The sequence below is a fragment of the Theobroma cacao genome, chromosome 9 (genome assembly GCF_000208745.1).
Source record: "Theobroma cacao cultivar B97-61/B2 chromosome 9, Criollo_cocoa_genome_V2, whole genome shotgun sequence".
Lineage (NCBI taxonomy): Eukaryota > Viridiplantae > Streptophyta > Magnoliopsida > Malvales > Malvaceae > Theobroma > Theobroma cacao.
In genome coordinates this window covers 8,060,489-8,080,136 of record NC_030858.1, presented here as the reverse complement: position 1 = coordinate 8,080,136, position 19,648 = coordinate 8,060,489, and the positions used below count along the sequence as shown (strand labels likewise).

Here is a 19,648-nt window from a genome sequence, read left to right as displayed (position 1 = left end):
TTTACATCCTATTCCTCCAACTGCCAGAAACAGAAGATGATTTAAGCCAAGCACATTTATGGTGGGTTTTGTCCTCTAGGTGGAACTTTTGCAGCCATTGAGCGTAACTCATTGGCAATCTCAATGAAGCTTGGTCTCTCTGATGGCTCTGATGACCAGCATCTCTCCATCAATGATCTCCATTCCTGGTCACATGATTCTGGAACCGGAGGCCGTAGTGTATTACTCACAATACCACCTGAAAGCAATTCCAGGCAAATGATCACTATGATTTATCAAAGTGGAAAGAACAGAGTCCATGAATAAGTGTACATATAATGCAATTACCTATAATAGCCCCATAGTGTAAGTCTGCGTATGGTTCTTCTCCAGTGAGAAGCTCCCACATCACAATACCAAATGAGAACACATCAACCTAAATTAGAGAAAATATCAAAACAAAAATCTCATGATTAACTATACGTAGACAAAAAAAGTTTACATGATTATGTAGGACATAAGTGAAGTAAGAAAATAAAATGATAAGAGATTAGAGGGCACCAGAAATGTGCTAAAAATCAGACCTTCTCTGAGACAAGACTGCTGCTGCCATTCAGAAGTTCTGGTGCCATCCATGGAAGTGTTCCACGTACGCCACCTGAGATCAGAGTTTGACATTTCACCTTAGATAGGCCCAAATCACCAACCTGGTACCAAAAACTAGGCATGAGAAACTGAATCTGCTGAAACAGTTCAGAATGAAATTGAAAGAATCATTAAAACCAATCTATAAAAGCAACATAACCTTCAGTCTGAATTTAAGAGAAACAATCTATAACAGCAATATCTTAGAGGGTATAGTACCATGCAATCACCAATTAGTTGGCATCAGATTAAGCTCCCTCCTCCTATCAACAGTTGATTAAAGGACTACTAATATACCAGAATTCATAATTTTATGTTGAGAAAATTGAGGTCCTCAACTCAAGATTAAATAGATTGCATATAAGCACTCTGCACATTTCAATCAAAATCATTTGAAACATCCGAGTCAATGTAAGTCCAAATAAATCAGTTATTTGTATTTATAGCTCAACAAGAAAGTTGGATAAGAGCAAGTTGTTCTAAGTTTTGCAGATGACATCTAATTAACCTTTTAAAAGTGAGCAGAACAACTTTTATCTTCAGTGCTTCATTACCAAATCAATTTATATTTCCCCTTTATCCTTCTCATTTTGCAAAAAATGAGAAGAAAATACAAAGGAGTGTTTCAAATATGATGGACTGATATATAGAAATTGACAAGAGTCAACTTCACAACTGTTCAACTCAATCATTATGCACCAATCATATTTTATTAATAATTTAAAGTATATAAAAGAGTAAGCATGCATTGCATGATTAAACTGAAAAGGAATATGGATTTTAAAATTTAATTCCTCATCCTCAAGAGCAGCAAATCAAAAGCAAACAAACAACAAAAAAGCTAGTAGTAATTTGTGACTGCAAAAAATCAAACCACAAGGAAATGATTTCTTTAAGTAGTTCAGATTGAAGAGGATAGCTAACAGCCACTTGGTTATAGCCATTTTTACATGCATCAAACAGAAACATGAGAGAATAATTCCAGATTATTTGAATTATAACAGGTATTCATGGGTGAAAGTTGCAGAAAAAGCATAGGATAAAGAAGCCGCATAATTTGTGGAAAAAGGTAGATTGACATTGACAACAAAGACCCAAAATATCTAGCAAGATTATTTCTAATTAATAGACAACTTGTGTTTCCCCAACCAGAAAGAAAAAAAAATGAAAAAGAAAAGAAAAGGAAGCTTACTTTTTAAGAGAAGTTGATAACTATGAAAGGACTGGGGAAAAAGGGAAAACAAGGACTAATAAAATGGCCACAACGGAAAGTTCATGCTGAATTATTAATGAATCCCAATCAATGTATAAAACTTAGATGAGATTGTTTTTGAAGCAAGTAGATTTTTCTGTTAGAATTAATCCCATACCAAAAAGTATATATATGACCAAAGGCACATGGAATGCAATTAGCATGCTACTACAATGAACAATTAAGGCTTGTCCATCCAGCTAATGCTTTTAGTTAAGATTTAGAGCAGGTTGAAATTAAAAGGCTACTACTAATTATAGATTACTCATAAAGAGCTCAGAAATATTCATTCCAAGTTAATAAATATTAATACAAGAGCTTGCTCTGTTCTTCTGTTATTAATGACTGCTGTTTTGCACCAAACAATAATTTATGAAAATCCACAATAAAAGCCTCAAACCCCAATCCCATCCCCAAATCCTCAGCCAAGAATACCTGAATATCTTATATATCTTTTTTCTTTGTTTGGATAAATAAACATCTCATATATCAGTCAACTCAGTTATGAAATTAATCTCCTTAAGATGAGAATTCAAGACAAGATACTTTGTTAATATGCCAATTTAACGTACTCCAACAGGGAACCAAATTTACATATATGTCCAATTAATATCCAGAGTGAATCTAAAGAAATGCCAATTGGATCAAAGATGTTTGGGATAAATAATCAAAAGCTTTCCCACCATAGAACTTGCACTAGAATGAGATTGCAAACAAAACACAGGCCCAAGCACTAACCTTGCATATTGGGCGATGAGGATCTCTAAGATTGACAAGTAAATTGTCACTCTTCAAATCAAAGTGCACTATATTCTTTCCATGCAAGTACTCCATCCCAAAGGCCACATCCATGGCAATCAAGAGACGCTTACGCTTATCAAGATTCCTGGCAACAGCAAGTCATCCAATAATTATTTATTATCAGATAAACCTACAATTTACACACAATTATAGGGAAATGGCTATATGGCATAGCAAAACTAGAATTGTGTAGTACCTCTCATTCTTCTGTAAAGCATTTCTTAAAGAACCATTAACCATGTACTCTGTCACTGTTGCCACAGAGCCGCCAGGACCATCAAGCACAACACCATAGAAAGCCACCACATTTGGATGATGCAAGTCAGCAAGCTTAATTGCCTCATTCCAGAAATCATCTATCTGATCATATGCATTTACCACAGTACAAGTTGTGAGCAAGTGAAGTTAATATGGAGAAAATAGGAGCTTGCAAAGAGAAAAGAAAGTGTGAAACCATGCGTTCTTGTTCAGAAGGTTTTCCGGCAAAACATCTATCATTAATTCGTTTAATTGCAACATCAGTACCCCGCCACTTCCCATGATAAACAGTACCAAAGGTGCCTGAACCCAGCTCTCGCAGCTCTTCAAGGTCACTGTTTTTTATAATCTGCCAAACGAACATATAGCTAAATTAATGGGCAATAGAGGTTAATAGTAAAATCACAAATATCACGTAAAAACAATGCTTCAACCTGCAAGCGACCAGCAATGCCATCTGAAACTCGAAAACCAAAATTAGTTCTGTCTGGCTGTTTGGTCTTGATTTCCTGAGTTAATAAAAATAGCATGAAAGACAGCTCAATAATGCATCTGCAGAATGCAGCCACAATAAAAAAAGGCAAGGGTGAAAGGGGGACAGGACCGAGCATACAAATAGAGAATGAAGAGATCTTAGATTGCACACCTCAAGTTTAGCTTTATGCTGCATTTCGATATTGCTAGTTGAAACATCTGTGTCTTGATTGGCTTCATAACCAGCCACATTGACCTCTGCTGGTATGTCAGGATTGGATGGGGTAGATGACTGAAAAACAGAAGCAGCTACTCCCTCAGCAACAGCTTGTAGTTCTTTCTTGATGAGTTCCTCGGCTGAGCCTTTGGCAGTGAAGGCAACAACAATAAATATTTACTCCACAGGCATAAAATGATACATGACAACATATTATAGTATCACTATAACCAAATAGCTCACCTTTTGTGGACTGTGTGTGGTCTGAACTAAAATCCTTGTTCAACTGGCCTAACGATTGGTAAACTTCATCTTCCAATTGGGTATTAGATTCCCCGCTAATTGCTACCTGGTTCTCACCAAAAGGGTCTCTAGTAGCAGTTCCTTCTCTCTTTGACTGAATTTTGTTAGGTCTAGGAGGAGGAAAATGAGTATCTTGCCGCAAATTCCAAGGATCTTGATTGCTAAAAAGTGAGTTGGAGGAATCCAAAGCATCTCCACCTCTGTTGGATGGTGACAAGGAAGTTTGACTGTTACCATTCAAAGGGACAGATTCAGTGTCATCTTGTACAATCTTCTGCTCCAACCATGAAACATTGTCCAATTTATGTGCTGTCTCAACACCAGAAAATGGAGGGTTCCCATATCGAACTTCAACAGAATCCAAGTTTGGGGCTCCAACTTTTGGCTGTGCATGTGCTACCACATTTCCCAAAATGACCATCTCATTGGAATCTAATGGTTTGCTAAAGATACTATCCAAAAGCACCTCTCTCCCTGCTGTTTGCGGCGATCTATCTTCCAAGATATCTCCTTTTCTAGTTTTATCAACAGGAGATTTACTCTGCTCATTGCTTACCCGAAGAGTCTCCATCATCCCATCAATTGGCATCAGATGGTTAGGGTCTATAATATCTTCTTTGGGGACAGCAGGAAGCTTGCCATTATATTGTCTAGAGACTTCATGCGCTGGCTGTTCTGCAACTTGAATGCCCATTGCCCCAACATGTGGAACCTCCTGTTTAAACTGGTATTGAGTCGGCAAACCATATTGTAATTGCAACTCACCTGCCAAACCCATCACACCCTGGCTTGCTGGAATCCTAGGATGATCAGAATTATCTGTTTTTGGGGAAATATTTCTGTCATGTTCATATTGTGCCTCAAGACCTTGAGAGAATCCAACTGCCTCTGACTTAAGTACCCCAAATTGATGATCAAGTTGACCAGGCTGTCGAATCCCAGCTCCTTGTTCAACAATGCCATCCCCGAATGGTCCAGGCACCACAACTCTGTTTACTGATGAAATTCTCATAGCATCTTCAGGACGGAGACTATGATAACTTGGATTTGTATTTACTATAGGTGTTACACCACTATCTCTTTGGTCCTGTAGCAGTGGATCAGAATGTGTATGAGGCAATGCCTTTTGACACATATGGCAGTCCTCTAGCCTTGGAATCTTCTCAGGAATAGTTACTTGGTGCCGAGGAAATGATCCATCTGAGAAGACAACATGCTCAGTTTGTGGAATATGATGCCAGGCATAACCTCCTGCAACTATTGCTGGAATCTGGGCCTGATAAACATTGTGGCTCCGATCAGCTGGAAGCTGAACTACCCTTGCTCCAAATGAGTTTTCATCATGATAGCGCTCCAAGGGAGTTTGCTGGGGTTGCAACAGTGGCTGAACCACAGCTGGTCGAATACTGACATGGGAAGTGGGGGGAGTCATTGTCATGTGCAAAGCAGGAATGAACTGATGAGGGGTAATCCCAGGAGCATTATCAGAAAACTGCTGTTGGCTGAATACAGAACCAGTATTTCCCACCAACTTAGGACTTGAGAATCCCATTTGAGGCCCAAGACGCACATAATCAGTACGATTCATACCATCATGGCGAGGATCAACATATGTAGATGCATAGTGTTGCTGCAGATCATATCCCAATTGCTGCTGTGTCGAGGAAAGGGGCACCGTCCTCTCTAACTCAACCTCAGGTTGAGAAGTCAATGTCTGAGGAGGACCAGACTTGACCACTGGAATTCCTAAATGACCAGCAGGATTAGGATCCACAGCCATCATTTTTGGAGCAGTGTCATGAGAAGTAGCAGAATTCCCACTAGATGACAACATGTTTGCCGATGGAAGACCACTAACATCCCCTTGACCAGCACCGATGCTATCAACCGCCTCAGTCCCACTAAAATCAGAATTCTGCGTTGAAGCCACACTTGCTATGCTCTCCTTCCGTGTGATGCCACCAGCAGCTCCATCCATAATTCCATTAACTGCCTCAACATATTTCTGCGCATTGTCATGTAAATCCCCAAATTGAACCATACCAGAAGCATCAAGTTCAGAAGCCGAAAACAAAAATACCCTTAATTTAGCCGAACCATCTGAAGACCTTTCAACCACTTTCTCATACTCATCCATCATATTATCAAGATCATCTGAGCATGAAATGGACACCAATGCATCAAGATCCTCATCAGGAAGCTGGTACTTAATAACCACAGGTTGCCCATAAGCATCCACCATTTTTTGCACAAAGTCATTAAAGCTCACATCTCTCCTAAGACTAATAATCCTTGTCTGACCCCCGACATATCTCAACATGCCATCACTAGGTCTAGGCAATATCTTCCCACCAAAACTACACAAAAACTTAACTTTTTTCCCTGACACCGAATCATCCCCGCCCTCATCACTCACCTGATCAGCCCCACTGCCATTACTCCTAAGTCCCAAATTTGGTTCATAACCAAGCCCACTCATTAACTCATTACTCAACTGATCACTCCCATTGCCACTACCCCTGTTTCCCATATCGGAACTATGTCCAAAACCTGTTGGCAGCGCATCATTACTGACCTGATCACTCCCATTCCCACTACCCCTATTGCCCAAACTAGGACTAAAATTATGCCCAGCTACCACATCGTTACTAACCTCATCCACAGCATTAGCAACCACCCTATTGCTGAAATTGGGATTATAACCAAACCCAACAACCGGATTCATACTCGGATGCCCCACTGGCACAGGTACAGGAACAGGCATCGGCAGAGGCACCTGAGGCCTCCATGCGGGGACACCTGGAGCCAAGGGCACTGCATTCGCATACCCTAAGCCTACAAAACCGGCATCAGGCACTGTTGCCGGATAAAAAACAGGCATGGAACCAGGACTCCCAGACTCCCGAGCCGGGTTGGGAAAAAATCCTTCAACATTTCTACAGCTGGCATTTGTAGTAGCTGCCACCGCAGCCCCAACGCGGGGCTCTTCAGCTAATCCAGCTACATTCAATGGTCTCAGATCTTTTGGTACTGAGTTTTGATCAAATGCCATAATCTACAATAAAGGGTTCAGCTGAAACGGGATTTCAGCTTAAATGTAGTGTAAATCAAGTGTAGCAGGGATAAAGCTAGGGTTTTGGTTTCTGGGTTTTGTTTCTATCTTTAAAACATACAAGAATTTTCACATACTAACTGTAAGAAACAGCAATAAACCTTCTTTTACATAAAAGGGTCTTTTCTAAAACAACGAACGGAGCTAAAAAAAAAAACTCACAAAAAAATATAGACAGATTAATGAGTGCCAGATTTAAGCGGGAAGAGAGAGAGAGAGAGAGAGACTTAAGATGGAAGTAAAAGAGACAGAGACACTGGGTCCGTGCTGCTGCTGGAGCTGGTTCTGGGCCGCCTTTGATTCAGGGCTTTGTTTGCGCTTTCGATGAATCTTTTCTTTCTTTCAAACTCTCTTTTTGTCTCTCTGCTTCCTACCTCCCCCCCCTCTCTCTCCCTCTCTCTCTCTGGGAATCAGGTCTTTTGGTTTTTATTTTGTTTTGAAAATAAAATTCATCATGGGATTTGCTTTTTTTCTTCTTCTTCTTCTTCTTCTTCTCTGGGTGGTGGTGGGGTTTTAATTTTCTCGAGAAAACTGAAGGGGATTGAAAACGGCAGCGACTATTTTTGGGTGTTTTTATCTTTATATTAAGGTTTTCTTAAGTTATGCGGCATTAAAGAAAGAGATGAAAGAAGAGTGACAAGGGGTGACGGCACGTGGATGGTTTCATGCAGAATTTCAGTCAAATCCAAAAGAATTTGCATTTTTTGGGATGATCTACAAAAAACGGAAGATGGTGACATATAGGAATAGAAGATGGACCTGGGTGGGCTCTTTCTCTAAATTCTTTTTGTTCTCTTTTTTTTTAATTATTCTTTGCCCATAATCCATTATCAAATCTTTTTCTTTGCCCCATCAAGAAAACGATTTGCTTTTCCAAGCAATTAAAATACCAAATTAGCATTTCCAGCATTTTCTTTCTTTGGCATAGAAGAAAATCTTAATCCTTTTTTTTTATTAGAGTCCCATAATTCTGTTTATTTCTTATTCGGGGGTACTTGAGTCCCAACTTCCATCTCCCTTGGATCTGTTATAGTGGCATCTTGTAAGTATGTTACCCAAACTAGGGGAAACTCTAGTTTTTTGGTTGCGTGGGATAGTATGCAAGGTCACCTACATACTTTACTTGAATGTGTTGAAATGTGATTCAATTCATATGGAAACCCCAAGTCAATGAGATTTAGAATTTACCAGTAAGATAAGGATTCAATTCTAAATTAATTTAACTCCAAAATGATCTTGTTTAATTTTGGGCTTAAAATCTAATTGTTGTTCTATTGCACAATAAATAAGTCGAAAATGACCTAAACTAAAATAATCCATTCAATTTCTGTAAACCTAACGTATCTTTTAATAGTAAAAAACTTGGAAGTAACCTACATTAAATTTGAAATAATTAATAATCTTCTCCAAACCAAAATTAATCCTTTAGAAGTTGAGATCTATGTGTTTGAATTTCAATACTCTTTCTTGTATGATAAAGAAAAAAAGCATAATAGTCAAATAAGTTTCTAAATTATCCAAAAAAATTAAATAAATTTTTAATTTTTTTATTGTGTTTAATCTAGTTCTTATATTTTTATTTTGAGTTAAACAAGTTTTTATTAGTTGTCATTAATCAAAATAACTTATCATTTTATATCCACATAATATTAATATAGAGTTCATGTAAAAAGTGAAAAATATCATATTATCATGTTATTATACCAAATTAACATGTCGCATTGTTACAAATTATGATACGTTAGCATGTCACATTATCAGCATTTATGATATATTAGTATGTCATACAGCACCACAAATTATAAAATAACAAATGGCATTTTAACTAAATCAATCAATAATCATAAAAACATATTTGACTCAAAATAAAAATGTAAGAGCTTGATTAAAAGTAATAAAAATATAAGGTCTTATTTAAATTTTTTAAAATACTTTCAAAACTTTTTTAGTTATTATGTCATAAAAAATATTTCAATTTCTTTTTTTTTCAAATTTTCCCCTTTTTCACAATCTACTCTTTTTTTATTAATTTTATTTTTCACGAGGTTGGTCTTCCAAAAAATTGAAATGTTGATGTTGCAAGGGTGCTATAAGTAAATCTTTAATGAATACAAATATTCGCAAATCATTTTATTATTTGTCAATATTAAGGACTGATAAATTGAACTTATCTAGATATGAGTGGAAAACCTTATCTCTCAAATCTAATGAAGGTACTGTACCTAACTTTCATCTCCCAATTAACGAGTAATAATAAATAAATAAATATGATATAGATAAATATTAAAACATTTGATTTAATAGTTAATACATATCCTCTTTTAAAAATAAGATTCAAATCCTCTTTTTAAATATAAAAAAAAATGTAAAATAAATAGGCCCACTTCCCCTTTGTAAAATGGAAAAAATAAAAGGCTTTCCCTTTGAATCAACAAGTGTAAAAACATGCAAAAGCTTGTGATTTGTCAAACAAATAAACGCAAAGGAGATGTTGGGGGATGCAAGAACAACCAATTTTTCAATTGTTTGGAGTATAAAGCCATTCATTATGGTGTAGGCAGATAGTTACATATAATTTTTTTTGGGTGGACGGTTGTTAGTTGAAGATCCTTTTAGGTAATATTATTTGTTAAACGCTTGTAAAACTTTTAGATTAAATCATTAATCTGGTTTAGTTAACAATAGAATAATTAAGTAAACAGGATGAAATCATGGGCAAAGAAAAGTAGCGCAGCAAAGACAAAAAAACAAGTGTAGAAAAAAGTTTATATTGGAAATTTTAAAAAAAAAATTCAAACGTAAAAGCTTATATTCCGTGGGGAAACCGCGTTAATTAAATTATTTGATAAAAAGAAAAAAGGTATAATAATAACATGCAAAGAAAGCGTTTTGAATAAGATAAGGTTTCTTGACTTTATTGGTGAAAAGTTTAATGATCTGGTGCACTTTTTTGTCTTTGTCTTTTATGATAAATAAAATCTGATAAAGAAAAATGCACATATTCTTTACCAAAAATCCAGATTGTTTAAGCAAAACGTCAAAGACCAAATGAGTCGTCGAGATTTTTACCCTTTTGTGTTAGTTGGTTTGACTGTAACTGTTATCACCGAAAGCAAGCATCATAGCAATTTACAGGATAATTTCTTGTCATTAAAGCTCACAGGGTTTTGAGTTGAATGACCCTTTTTCCTTTTCGTTTAGTTTATCCCATATTTGTTTAAAGAGCATGGAAAGTAATCCTATTTTCTTAAGCCTTAAGGCATCCAATCTTCCTTATTCATTATTAACAACATTAACAATGAAATAGTGAAAATTGTTTAAATAAGTCAAGATTTTTTTTATTTGGGTGGGTCAAGATAAGAATAGTATGTTAAATTGTAATTTAAATAAGAGTAAACATATAATAAAATTTCATTGATAATTAAAAAATAGTACAAATCATATTAAATTCAAATAAAAAATCAATTAATTAAGGCATAAACAGAATTAATATCTTTTTATATTTAAACAAAACAATATTGCTTAATTAATGATTATATAAAATTTATAGATTTATTAATATTTTTTACTAAAAATAGAGTTGAAGTTGCAAATCTTGTGAAAACAAATATATAGGTTGATATATAAAAAATAAAATAGGAGAGAAAAAACTAAGGACAGAAAAGTTGTATGCATAATTGATTTTATATACAAAATATAACTTTTTTTATTTTCTTTTATTACTCTTGATGATTGTCAAGATATTTTTAAATTAATTGAAAAGATAAATGGTGATTTAAAGAGTTAAAAATCAACTACAATAATACTTACATAAGAAAAGTCAAAAGAAATTAGATCAATAATTAAAATTAAAACTTAAAATGTACATTAACGAATATAGAATTTATCATCTCAATAACAAAGTTTGTAAAAGAGAGGCCATGTTGTGAATTCTTGAGAGGTCAAATTCAAAAATTTCCCATTTACTTGAGAAATGCTATGTGTAAACTAAACCAACATTTCAAGAGCCAAGGGGAGCAAGGCCACTCTCCAGCCCTCCGACGACTTCGCCCTTAAGCAATGGAAACATATACCCATGTCAGCGACAAGTACAGTAATGTTTTATAATTTTAAATCTCTTATACAATTACAAATATGTAACGTGACTTGAAGTTTTTTGACACTTTGAGTAAATTATGGAAGCAATCGTATGTATAGTATTAAATATCGATATTGAACTTTCTTATGTGTTTTGATGATTGTTTGTCATCTAAAGAAGGAGATTTTTACTACACACAGATGGAAAAAAACAATGATGGTGCTCTATTATGACTTCCATAGTATTTTTCAGAGTTTCACTTAGTGGCGGAGTCAAGGTGTAATGGGAGTAGCCATTGTCAGCTCTTAGTTTTTAATCATTTTATTAGGTTAAAATATATTAACTCTATCAACTTTTGATTATAATCTTATGTAAGTATTAGTTTTCAAAATAAATATTTTCTCTTATAAAATATTTTATTGGATATATAAGTCATACTATTAGTTAACTGTTAATATTTCTATTAGTTTGATGATATGGTAATATTTTTAAAATAATTTAACATTTCATTAATTTTAAAAATTATCATTTTACAAATTATAATTTTTTTTATTTTTTATTTTTTTAAAAAAATCTTTCTACTTGTCACTTGCGACTGACAACGCTAGATCCCCAAGGAACGCACAGTGCTCCCTAAAGGAGTTTAGGGAGATTCAACTAGATCTAACATTCCATAGTCAGATCCAATCGCTAGGTGCTCCCTTACACAAGTCGGTTTGAGAGAAAAGGAAAAAAAATATTTTAAATATTTCACATTTAAACATTAACACCATTTATACTTTGGAATGAAAGGTTAATTTTAAAAATGAATGAATTTACATGTAATTATAATTAAAAATTAAAAATTAAAAACATTAATGCCTTTTTTATATTATATATAATTTAAAATATATAAATTTATAATTTTATATAATTATTTTTTATATAAAATCTTAAATCTACCTCTGATTCTATCCCCAATGAATTACAAATCTATCATCAATGAATATTTGAACTTAGAAGTTATTCTTCCAAAATTTTCATCTCTCACGAGAATTTGAAATAATTTTGTCCAATTTGGTAAAAACTTCAAAGTACTCATACACTAGAAATTTATGGAGACATCATCTTATCCACTTAGGATGCCTAGAAACATGTTCGCAACAACCAACGAGTTGACGAGTCGTTAAAGCCTATTTGGTAGGACATAAGGTGGTTTCCCAAAATTGATCAACTCAGCGAAAAGATAGGAACCCCAACACGTTTATGTTGTCTTTTCGGTTGGAACGACTAGACACTTTGTGATAGAGATTGGTCATTCTCATCTATTGGTTACTTTGTCAATCCTATAATCCACTTCCTACGTCACCATTGGTCCTTGCTTCTTTGTAATTTTTATTTTATTTTGATTTATAAATTCGAACCCCTTTTCTCGTTTAATGGCAATTTTTTGCTTCTAGTTGGGGTTAGCTTAATTCAGCACTAACAAGAAAAACCAGTATGGTATTTATCTACTATGTACTATCAAAGCATCATATGTGTATAATAAGTTATTCTATAATAATTATTCTATAATACATATATATATATATATAAGTACCAATCTTAACAAATTTTTTTATTAATAAAATGGACATTCATTTTGATTAAATTTTAAAATACTATTTTAAATTAATTTTTATCTATTGCTGTCACTAGAATATAAATTTTTAGATAACAATCCTTTAGATAACTCTTAAGCGGTTCAATTTCATTAAATAAGGACAAAGTTAGACTTGATGAATAATTAAATCTCATATTGTTATACGTATTGACACTTGGTCTTACTATAATCCCAACTTCAAAAGTGTAAAATTAAAGTTCATAAATAATTAAATCTTATATCATTATACATATTGAGACTTGGTTTTAAAATTTGAGTTCATGAATAATTAAAATTATCTTTATATTATTAGACTTGGTTTAAATCTTATATTATTAGAGTTCATTTTGGGAATGGGAATTAGGCTTATATTTGCTCTATGATTATCTTTCACTTTAAAAAAAAAAATCACGAGTTTGACGTTGGGAGATGTTCAAATTCAAAATTTGTTAAATCAATCTCTCAAGTGGGTTTGCATATCCTATCCTAACAATAGTCTTTTTATTTATATATTTGAGATTGGTTATACTTTATTCATATTTAATTTATTTTGAAGCAAATTTTTAATACATTCTATTTGGCACTTGAAAACTTGGAGTTAAATAGGCTATTAAATCCTCCAAACAATAATATAATTAAGGACTAATACAACGTGAGAGCCCACTGGTTTGATTTGAATTAAAGACAACTTGTTATTGAGAGACAAACACTAAAAAACTGAACCGACTTGTCATTTATTAATTCAGATGTAAGTCAGAAAACAAAATTGTAACTGTTGCTTTGTACTTTTATTCAAACGAATCCCAGTTGAATATGTGGTCCATCGCTGCGTACTCTCCCCCACTGCTTAGAAACTGGGTCCATCTTCCGATTGTTCTCACCGTCTAAAATAAATATCCACATTCTATCCCTTGAGAGAACATGTTCACTGACTGTTTATGCCTTTGATTTTCTTTCTGATGTAATATAGAAAACTGGGAAGAGACATACCTTAATCTATATTTTGAGTGGGGTATGCATAGATTTGGGAGAGCTGATGAACGAAACCGCTGTATCCACATGCGCGAGAAAATTATGCGTCTGTTTGTTAAACAGCAGCACCACCAAGCGAAGCCAATCACCATTCACCACACCTTTGACAATATGGGAGAATCTTTTAGAGACGTTGACAAGATCGGTCTATCCGAGGAAGGTGGTATCTTATAGATTCTTGTACTCCACACCTTTTTTTTACGGTCTTGCTGTTGTGAATCTTTGTGTTATCAAATCTACGTGACCATTTTTTGTTTGCTTCTAAGCCTAATTAGCCTTTTTTATTTTCCCTAAAACCAGATGGGCCTGGGAAAATGCAGAAGTTGATAAAAAAATTAATATGATTGGGATCAGAAAAATTTATTAATTAATTCAGATATTATTTAATCGATAAATTAATAATTTATTAATTTATATATTAATTAATAAAAATTAATTTATTAAGGTATTTTTTTAAAATATTAAACTTAATACATGTATTGTTATTGTGATTATACAAATATTAACTAATTATCGAATTACAAATTATTAATATTCATGATGAGTAAATTATTTAGAACGTCATGAAAGTTGAAAAAAAAAATGAAGTTGAAGGCTATAGTTTTGTAGTGGAGCTTGTCTCTCACAAGAATATGCTTAAAGCAACAATTACATTATATAATTTTTTCTTGTAATATGAGAATACTATATCAGAGCTTCTTAATGTACTAAAAAAAGTTAGAGATAAGTTCTAAGAAGATATCAATTTCAAGAAAAAACAAATAACACTAGAATCATATGTTACAAAGATATTCTAATTGAGTTATGCATATATATAATTTTGATTTATGAAGAGATTATTAATTTATATATCAAGTGAGATATATGTGTTTTTTTAAAAATATATTATCTTATAAATTTAACGAATTATTAATTTATTACGTTAATTTCAAATTGAAACTGACTAAAAATATTATTTAATAAAAATTATTAATTTATAAAAATTTTGCTATAGCTGTTGAAATGTTTTTCGTGAAATAGTTGTCAAGATTTTGTGAATATTGAATTCCCTGTTTTCTCAATCAGGGGAAGAAGGGGCATGGGCATTGCTGCCTTGGGCTATGTTACTCGGCTTTGGATTTTGGGTGAGTTTAAGGACATGAATATGCGTTTCATGTGGAATATGTTCAACTTTTTCTATTTTTTTCATATTTAAATGTTGGAACTCCATATTTATGTATGTCAAATATGTATAGAACACGAATATTTCAAAAAATAAAAAATAAAAATAGAGCAACATAGACCTTAGGTTGCGGGGAAGAGCAAATCTTGCTCTTAAGGTCCTATGGTGAACCATTACTCACTTAATTAGGTTTTTGTTTTTTTTTTTTGGTTGAAATTTGATGTAATCTCTTATTGATGATTTATACTATTGGTGTTGTATATTAGATATATATATCTCTTAATAATAATAATAACAATAATAATAATAATAATAATTTTATAATACATTTATATAATAGTATATATGTGTGTGTTATTTGTAAGAAAGAAAAAGAAAGAATAAACAAAATGCATAAAGGTTTAATATTAATCAAGGCAACTTAAAATGCAGAGGGGATTAAGATAATGCTACCCTTGTCACCATTTCTGTTCAAGATTGTAACAGATGTTTTTAGTGGTAGCATGTACAAGGCAAAGAAGGTTGATTTATGCAAGGGTGTCTCAATAGGGATTAAGGGTTGAAAATTTTGCGTTTACAGTATACAAATGACACTATGATCTTCCACTATCCTAAGCCTTAAAGTTTGAAGAATGTGATTAGAATTTTAAGATGTTTCTGGGTCATTTTGAGCTTCAAGATCAACTTCAAGAAGAGTAATCTCTTTGGGATTAGAATTGATAAGCAACTGGTTGGTGTTTGGGTTGATTTGATCTCTAGAGTGGGAAACATTCCAAATACATACCTGGGTCTCCCACTGGGGACAAATCAACTCTCCCTAAAGATTTGGAAATCGGTAGTTGTCAAGAGGTATGAGGTAAAATTAGCTGGGTGGAAAGCTAAGTTGTTTTCGAGTGGGGGTAGTGACATTATTGGGGTCGTTTCTAGTAAATCTCCCTATTTCTTCATATTTTTGTTCTAAATTCTCATAGGAATTAAAAAAGAACTTGAAAAAAAATTCAAATGATGTTTCTTTAGTGTGAGGCTAGGGCAAAGCAAAAAAGTTCATTATATTGAGTAGAACAAGGTGTGTAAATATAGAAATTGTGGGGGAATTGGTATTATGGATCTTGAAGTTAAAAAACAGAACCTTCCTTCATGAATGGATCTAGAGACATGACAAGAAACATACGAGCCTTAAGAGGGATGTCAACCGGTAGCAACCCTATCGAGCTACTGACAGATTCGAAATGCAACTTGATATGTTCCACTTGGGGAAAAATTTGTGAGCCACCCTTCCTCAACTAACAATTGTTTTGTTACTCTTACAAATTGACCAATCACTTTGCATTGTGAGAATCAAGCTGTAATTTACAACACTAAAAATGAGAGATTTTCAAATAATAACAAGCATATTGCTTGGAGATATAATCATGTGAGATTTGAGAATTATTGTAAAGAAAGCTAAGGTTTATTTTGAATATTTTCTTACATGTTAAATGTTAGCGAACCCTTTTACTAAACTTGTATCAAGCGATAAAATTGCTAGCACTATGAGAAGTATGAAACTATTACCGATTGGAGATAGTGTTGATTGAAACCAATTCTATCTCATCGACGTCAATTAAGAGATTTGATTCTTTAAGTTTAAAGAATAATCTCTTCATTTGAAAACCATGTGTATAAGAGTTCAATAGCAATTCAATCGCGAATTATCGATGCACGCAGTGTAACATTCCCAATGCATTATCCTTGGAATAGTGGGGTAAGGAAATAATTGAGATGAAAGACTATTTCTATAAATCTCATATCTAGTACATGCATTGTTGATTCACAAATAAGAAAGTTGGACACATGTCCTTTATATACTTATAGCTAATTTGAGTTGAGTGATAGAACCTATGCAAGTAGATGAGTGACTTTTGGGTAAAATCCTAGGGTACTTGCCAATACAAGATAAGGCGAAGGCCAATTAAAACGTTACATTTTTTGGAGCATATAAACCCATGTATATCATCAATATAATTTCTTGTGTCTTAAATTCAATCTAAAGGTTGAAGCCTTGGGCCACCTTCGGACACGTATTTTACACATATCCGTTGTATAGTTTACTCGTATCATTGCCTTCATTGCATTATTGAAATTTAGTACTCAGAGACAATTATTAGGATGGTAACTTGGTACAGAATGCTGATGCTGGTAATAATGTTTGCCTATGCAAAATGAGCAATCCCTTTTCTTGCAAAATCATATTTGGATAAGAAGATCCCCGTTTTAGTAAAACAAATTGCTTTTGTTGAGAAAAATATGGAATCTGCTTTTCTTGTTATTTCAATTTCCACTAGGCAACCAGCTAGGTGTGCTGGGCTGCTGGCCATGCCTTTTAATCACCTCTCACTCTCAAATATTCATTCTCCAATCACTCATTCTTTTTTCAATTTTATAATTTCACCCCCTCAACTATTAAAGTTTTCAATTTCATCCCCTCAAACTTAAAATCTTGATTCCACCACTGCTTATTGATGACTAATTAGAGAATCAAGCACAACAATTCAACAATATAGGCACATCTGAATTCATTTTCTGAAAACAGTTAATTTAAGCTTACTAAACAAAACTTTTAACATTAATAAGTTTATAAGATAATTTCACACATACGCACACACACACACATATATATATATATATATATATATATATATATATATTAAAAAGGGATAAAAAATAATAAAAAAGCNACACACACACACACATATATATATATATATATATATATATATATATATATTAAAAAAGGTGATGCGATACTAATTCTAGATTGTCTCCTTATTCTTTCTCAAACATAAGTTATTACATGAACTCATGATATTGGAATTTATGCATTTTTCCATGGAAGCCACATTCATATCCCTTTATTTTTCCATAATTAAATATTTAATTAATTTCAGCAATTACCTTCACAAATTTATGAAAAACTTTTTTTTATGAGATTACATTCATGAATAAAAATTATAATCTAATTCTCAATAAATATAAGATGATTATTATATTTAATAGAAGAAATTAATAAATAAATTAACAAATTAACATAAAATATAATCAACTTCATATATAATGGGATTGGAAACTTAAAACTTAATAAATTTCAAGATCTTCTTTACATAATTGAGATAAGGATGCATCTTATTTATAGTAACTTTTTATCAAAGATTAATCAACAAATGAGAAGAAAAAAAATTATATACAATTGCAAGCAATTTTCTTTTTTAACAAAAAAAAAAAAACCTACCACTATATCCTCATCAAGCCATCATTTTTCCATGCAAATTCAACAGAAAGCCAAAATCTTATTTTTCAAGTATAAGCAGTGATTTCTCTAGAAGTAGTAGTAGAAGGAGAAGCTGGCAACCTAGTAGAAAAATTTCTCGAAGGGAACTCATCAAGTTGGCTATCATTGAATCCTTCATCAAAATTCAATGCGTAACTAGACGGATCATATCGAAAATCCGCCGAGTGTCGTCTCCCGTGGCCATGGCCATGATAACCATAACTGTGGCTGTGGCTATGGCTATGGCGGTGACCAGGACCGTGTCCAATGCGGTTAATCAAGCTACGACACTTGTCTCTAAACTCCGGGGACTTCAGATACGTAGGAGACAATGTCTTGCTTAGCCTTGGCTTGTTGTGGTTGTTATTAGCCGTAGGGCTTGGAGTAGGGGTTGGAAGAGGAGTGGCTGAGGCATTTAGAGCCCTGTCTTGGCGGCTGTGGTGGCAGAGCCATGGGAGACGAATAGAAGACTTTAGCTTTTGTTTTAGAGATGATGGAGAAATTGGAGAGGTTGGATTTGTTTCGCTGCTCATTGCCTTACCTTTTTTTTTCTTTTTCTCTTTTGAAAAATAAAAAAAAAGAGAAAGAAAAGGTTTTGGGTTTTTTTTTGTTGGGAGTTATTTTGCGAATGAGTGAAGGAGAGGGAATAATAAAATATAGAGTGAAGGGATTTGGCAAAATTACAAAAAAAAAAGGACGCGAATGGTACGGAAATGAGAAAATGGTTGGTTATCATTTCAACTGAGAAACCTGAACCTCCGCGACTGAAGGGATGGGTGCTTTCAGTAAATTTAGATAATAAATAGTGGAGGTTAATGCTTTTTGTGATTTTGGAAATTCTTTGGGCACTCCATTCATGCCTTTTTTTTTAATTTTTTTTTGTTTGAAAATTGATTTGAGTTTTATCAATGATATTTTTTAGTTAAGCAAATGTGATGAGTTCGAAATATTATAACAAGCTCATATATATTGGTAAGTTAAGTTTTTTTTGAAAGGCAGTGATCTTGTATTAACGATGATAGCTACAAAAGAACACACAAAGGGTGGCCTAGGTAGCCTTTGCCTATGATCTCAAAACTACAAGTAAACAAAAATAATTTTGCAGTAAAGGTCAGATCGCTTTGTCAGCTACCCCTCCCAACTATACGCCCTATGATATTTCAAATTGTACATCACTTTAGGAACTCATAATTAGTTTTCATCTGATACTTGGCTCGCACTCACATTGCCAATAGTCCACATTAGATCACCTTGTTTACGTATGCTCGTTTTAGCCAAGCTATTTGTGATTTCATTTGTAGACCAAGAGATCTTACTTATACCCTATTTAGATTGCTTGGATTTTAGCCCTTCAATCTTCATGATGGTTTTCTTAAGTTTCCATGGAGTATTGTGAGGGTTCAGCAC

General features: G+C 33.4%; 2 protein-coding genes across 2 annotated transcripts; both read right to left on the bottom strand.

The window, feature by feature from the left end:
* On the bottom strand, positions 35–7,628 carry LOC18588910. Its single transcript, XM_007013629.2, has 9 exons — positions 3,870–7,628; positions 3,582–3,772; positions 3,370–3,444; positions 3,132–3,284; positions 2,874–3,037; positions 2,615–2,762; positions 564–686; positions 328–415; positions 35–238 (listed from the first exon to the last, which is right to left on the bottom strand). The coding sequence occupies exons 1-9, from the start codon at positions 6,979–6,981 to the stop codon at positions 57–59; spliced, it is 4,236 nt and encodes a 1,411-aa protein (XP_007013691.2). The 5' UTR covers positions 6,982–7,628; the 3' UTR covers positions 35–56.
* Positions 18,076–18,842, bottom strand: LOC18588908. Its single transcript, XM_007013626.2, has one exon. It carries the CDS (start codon positions 18,772–18,774, stop codon positions 18,268–18,270), a length of 507 nt encoding a protein of 168 aa, XP_007013688.2. The 5' UTR covers positions 18,775–18,842; the 3' UTR covers positions 18,076–18,267.

Bases quoted from the DNA above. Each gene is read 5' to 3' on its own strand.
- LOC18588910 (XM_007013629.2), bottom strand. From the start codon at position 6,981: ATGGCATTTGATCAAAACTCAGTACCAAAAGATCTGAGACCATTGAAT. The intron at 3,038-3,131 runs GTTTCACACTTT...GCATATGATCAG, and splicing joins CTTCTGAACAAGAACGCATG to ATAGATGATTTCTGGAATGA. The intron at 416-563 runs GTCTGATTTTTA...TCTCTAATTTAG, and splicing joins GCAGTCTTGTCTCAGAGAAG to GTTGATGTGTTCTCATTTGG.
- LOC18588908 (XM_007013626.2), bottom strand. From the start codon at position 18,774: ATGAGCAGCGAAACAAATCCAACCTCTCCAATTTCTCCATCATCTCTA.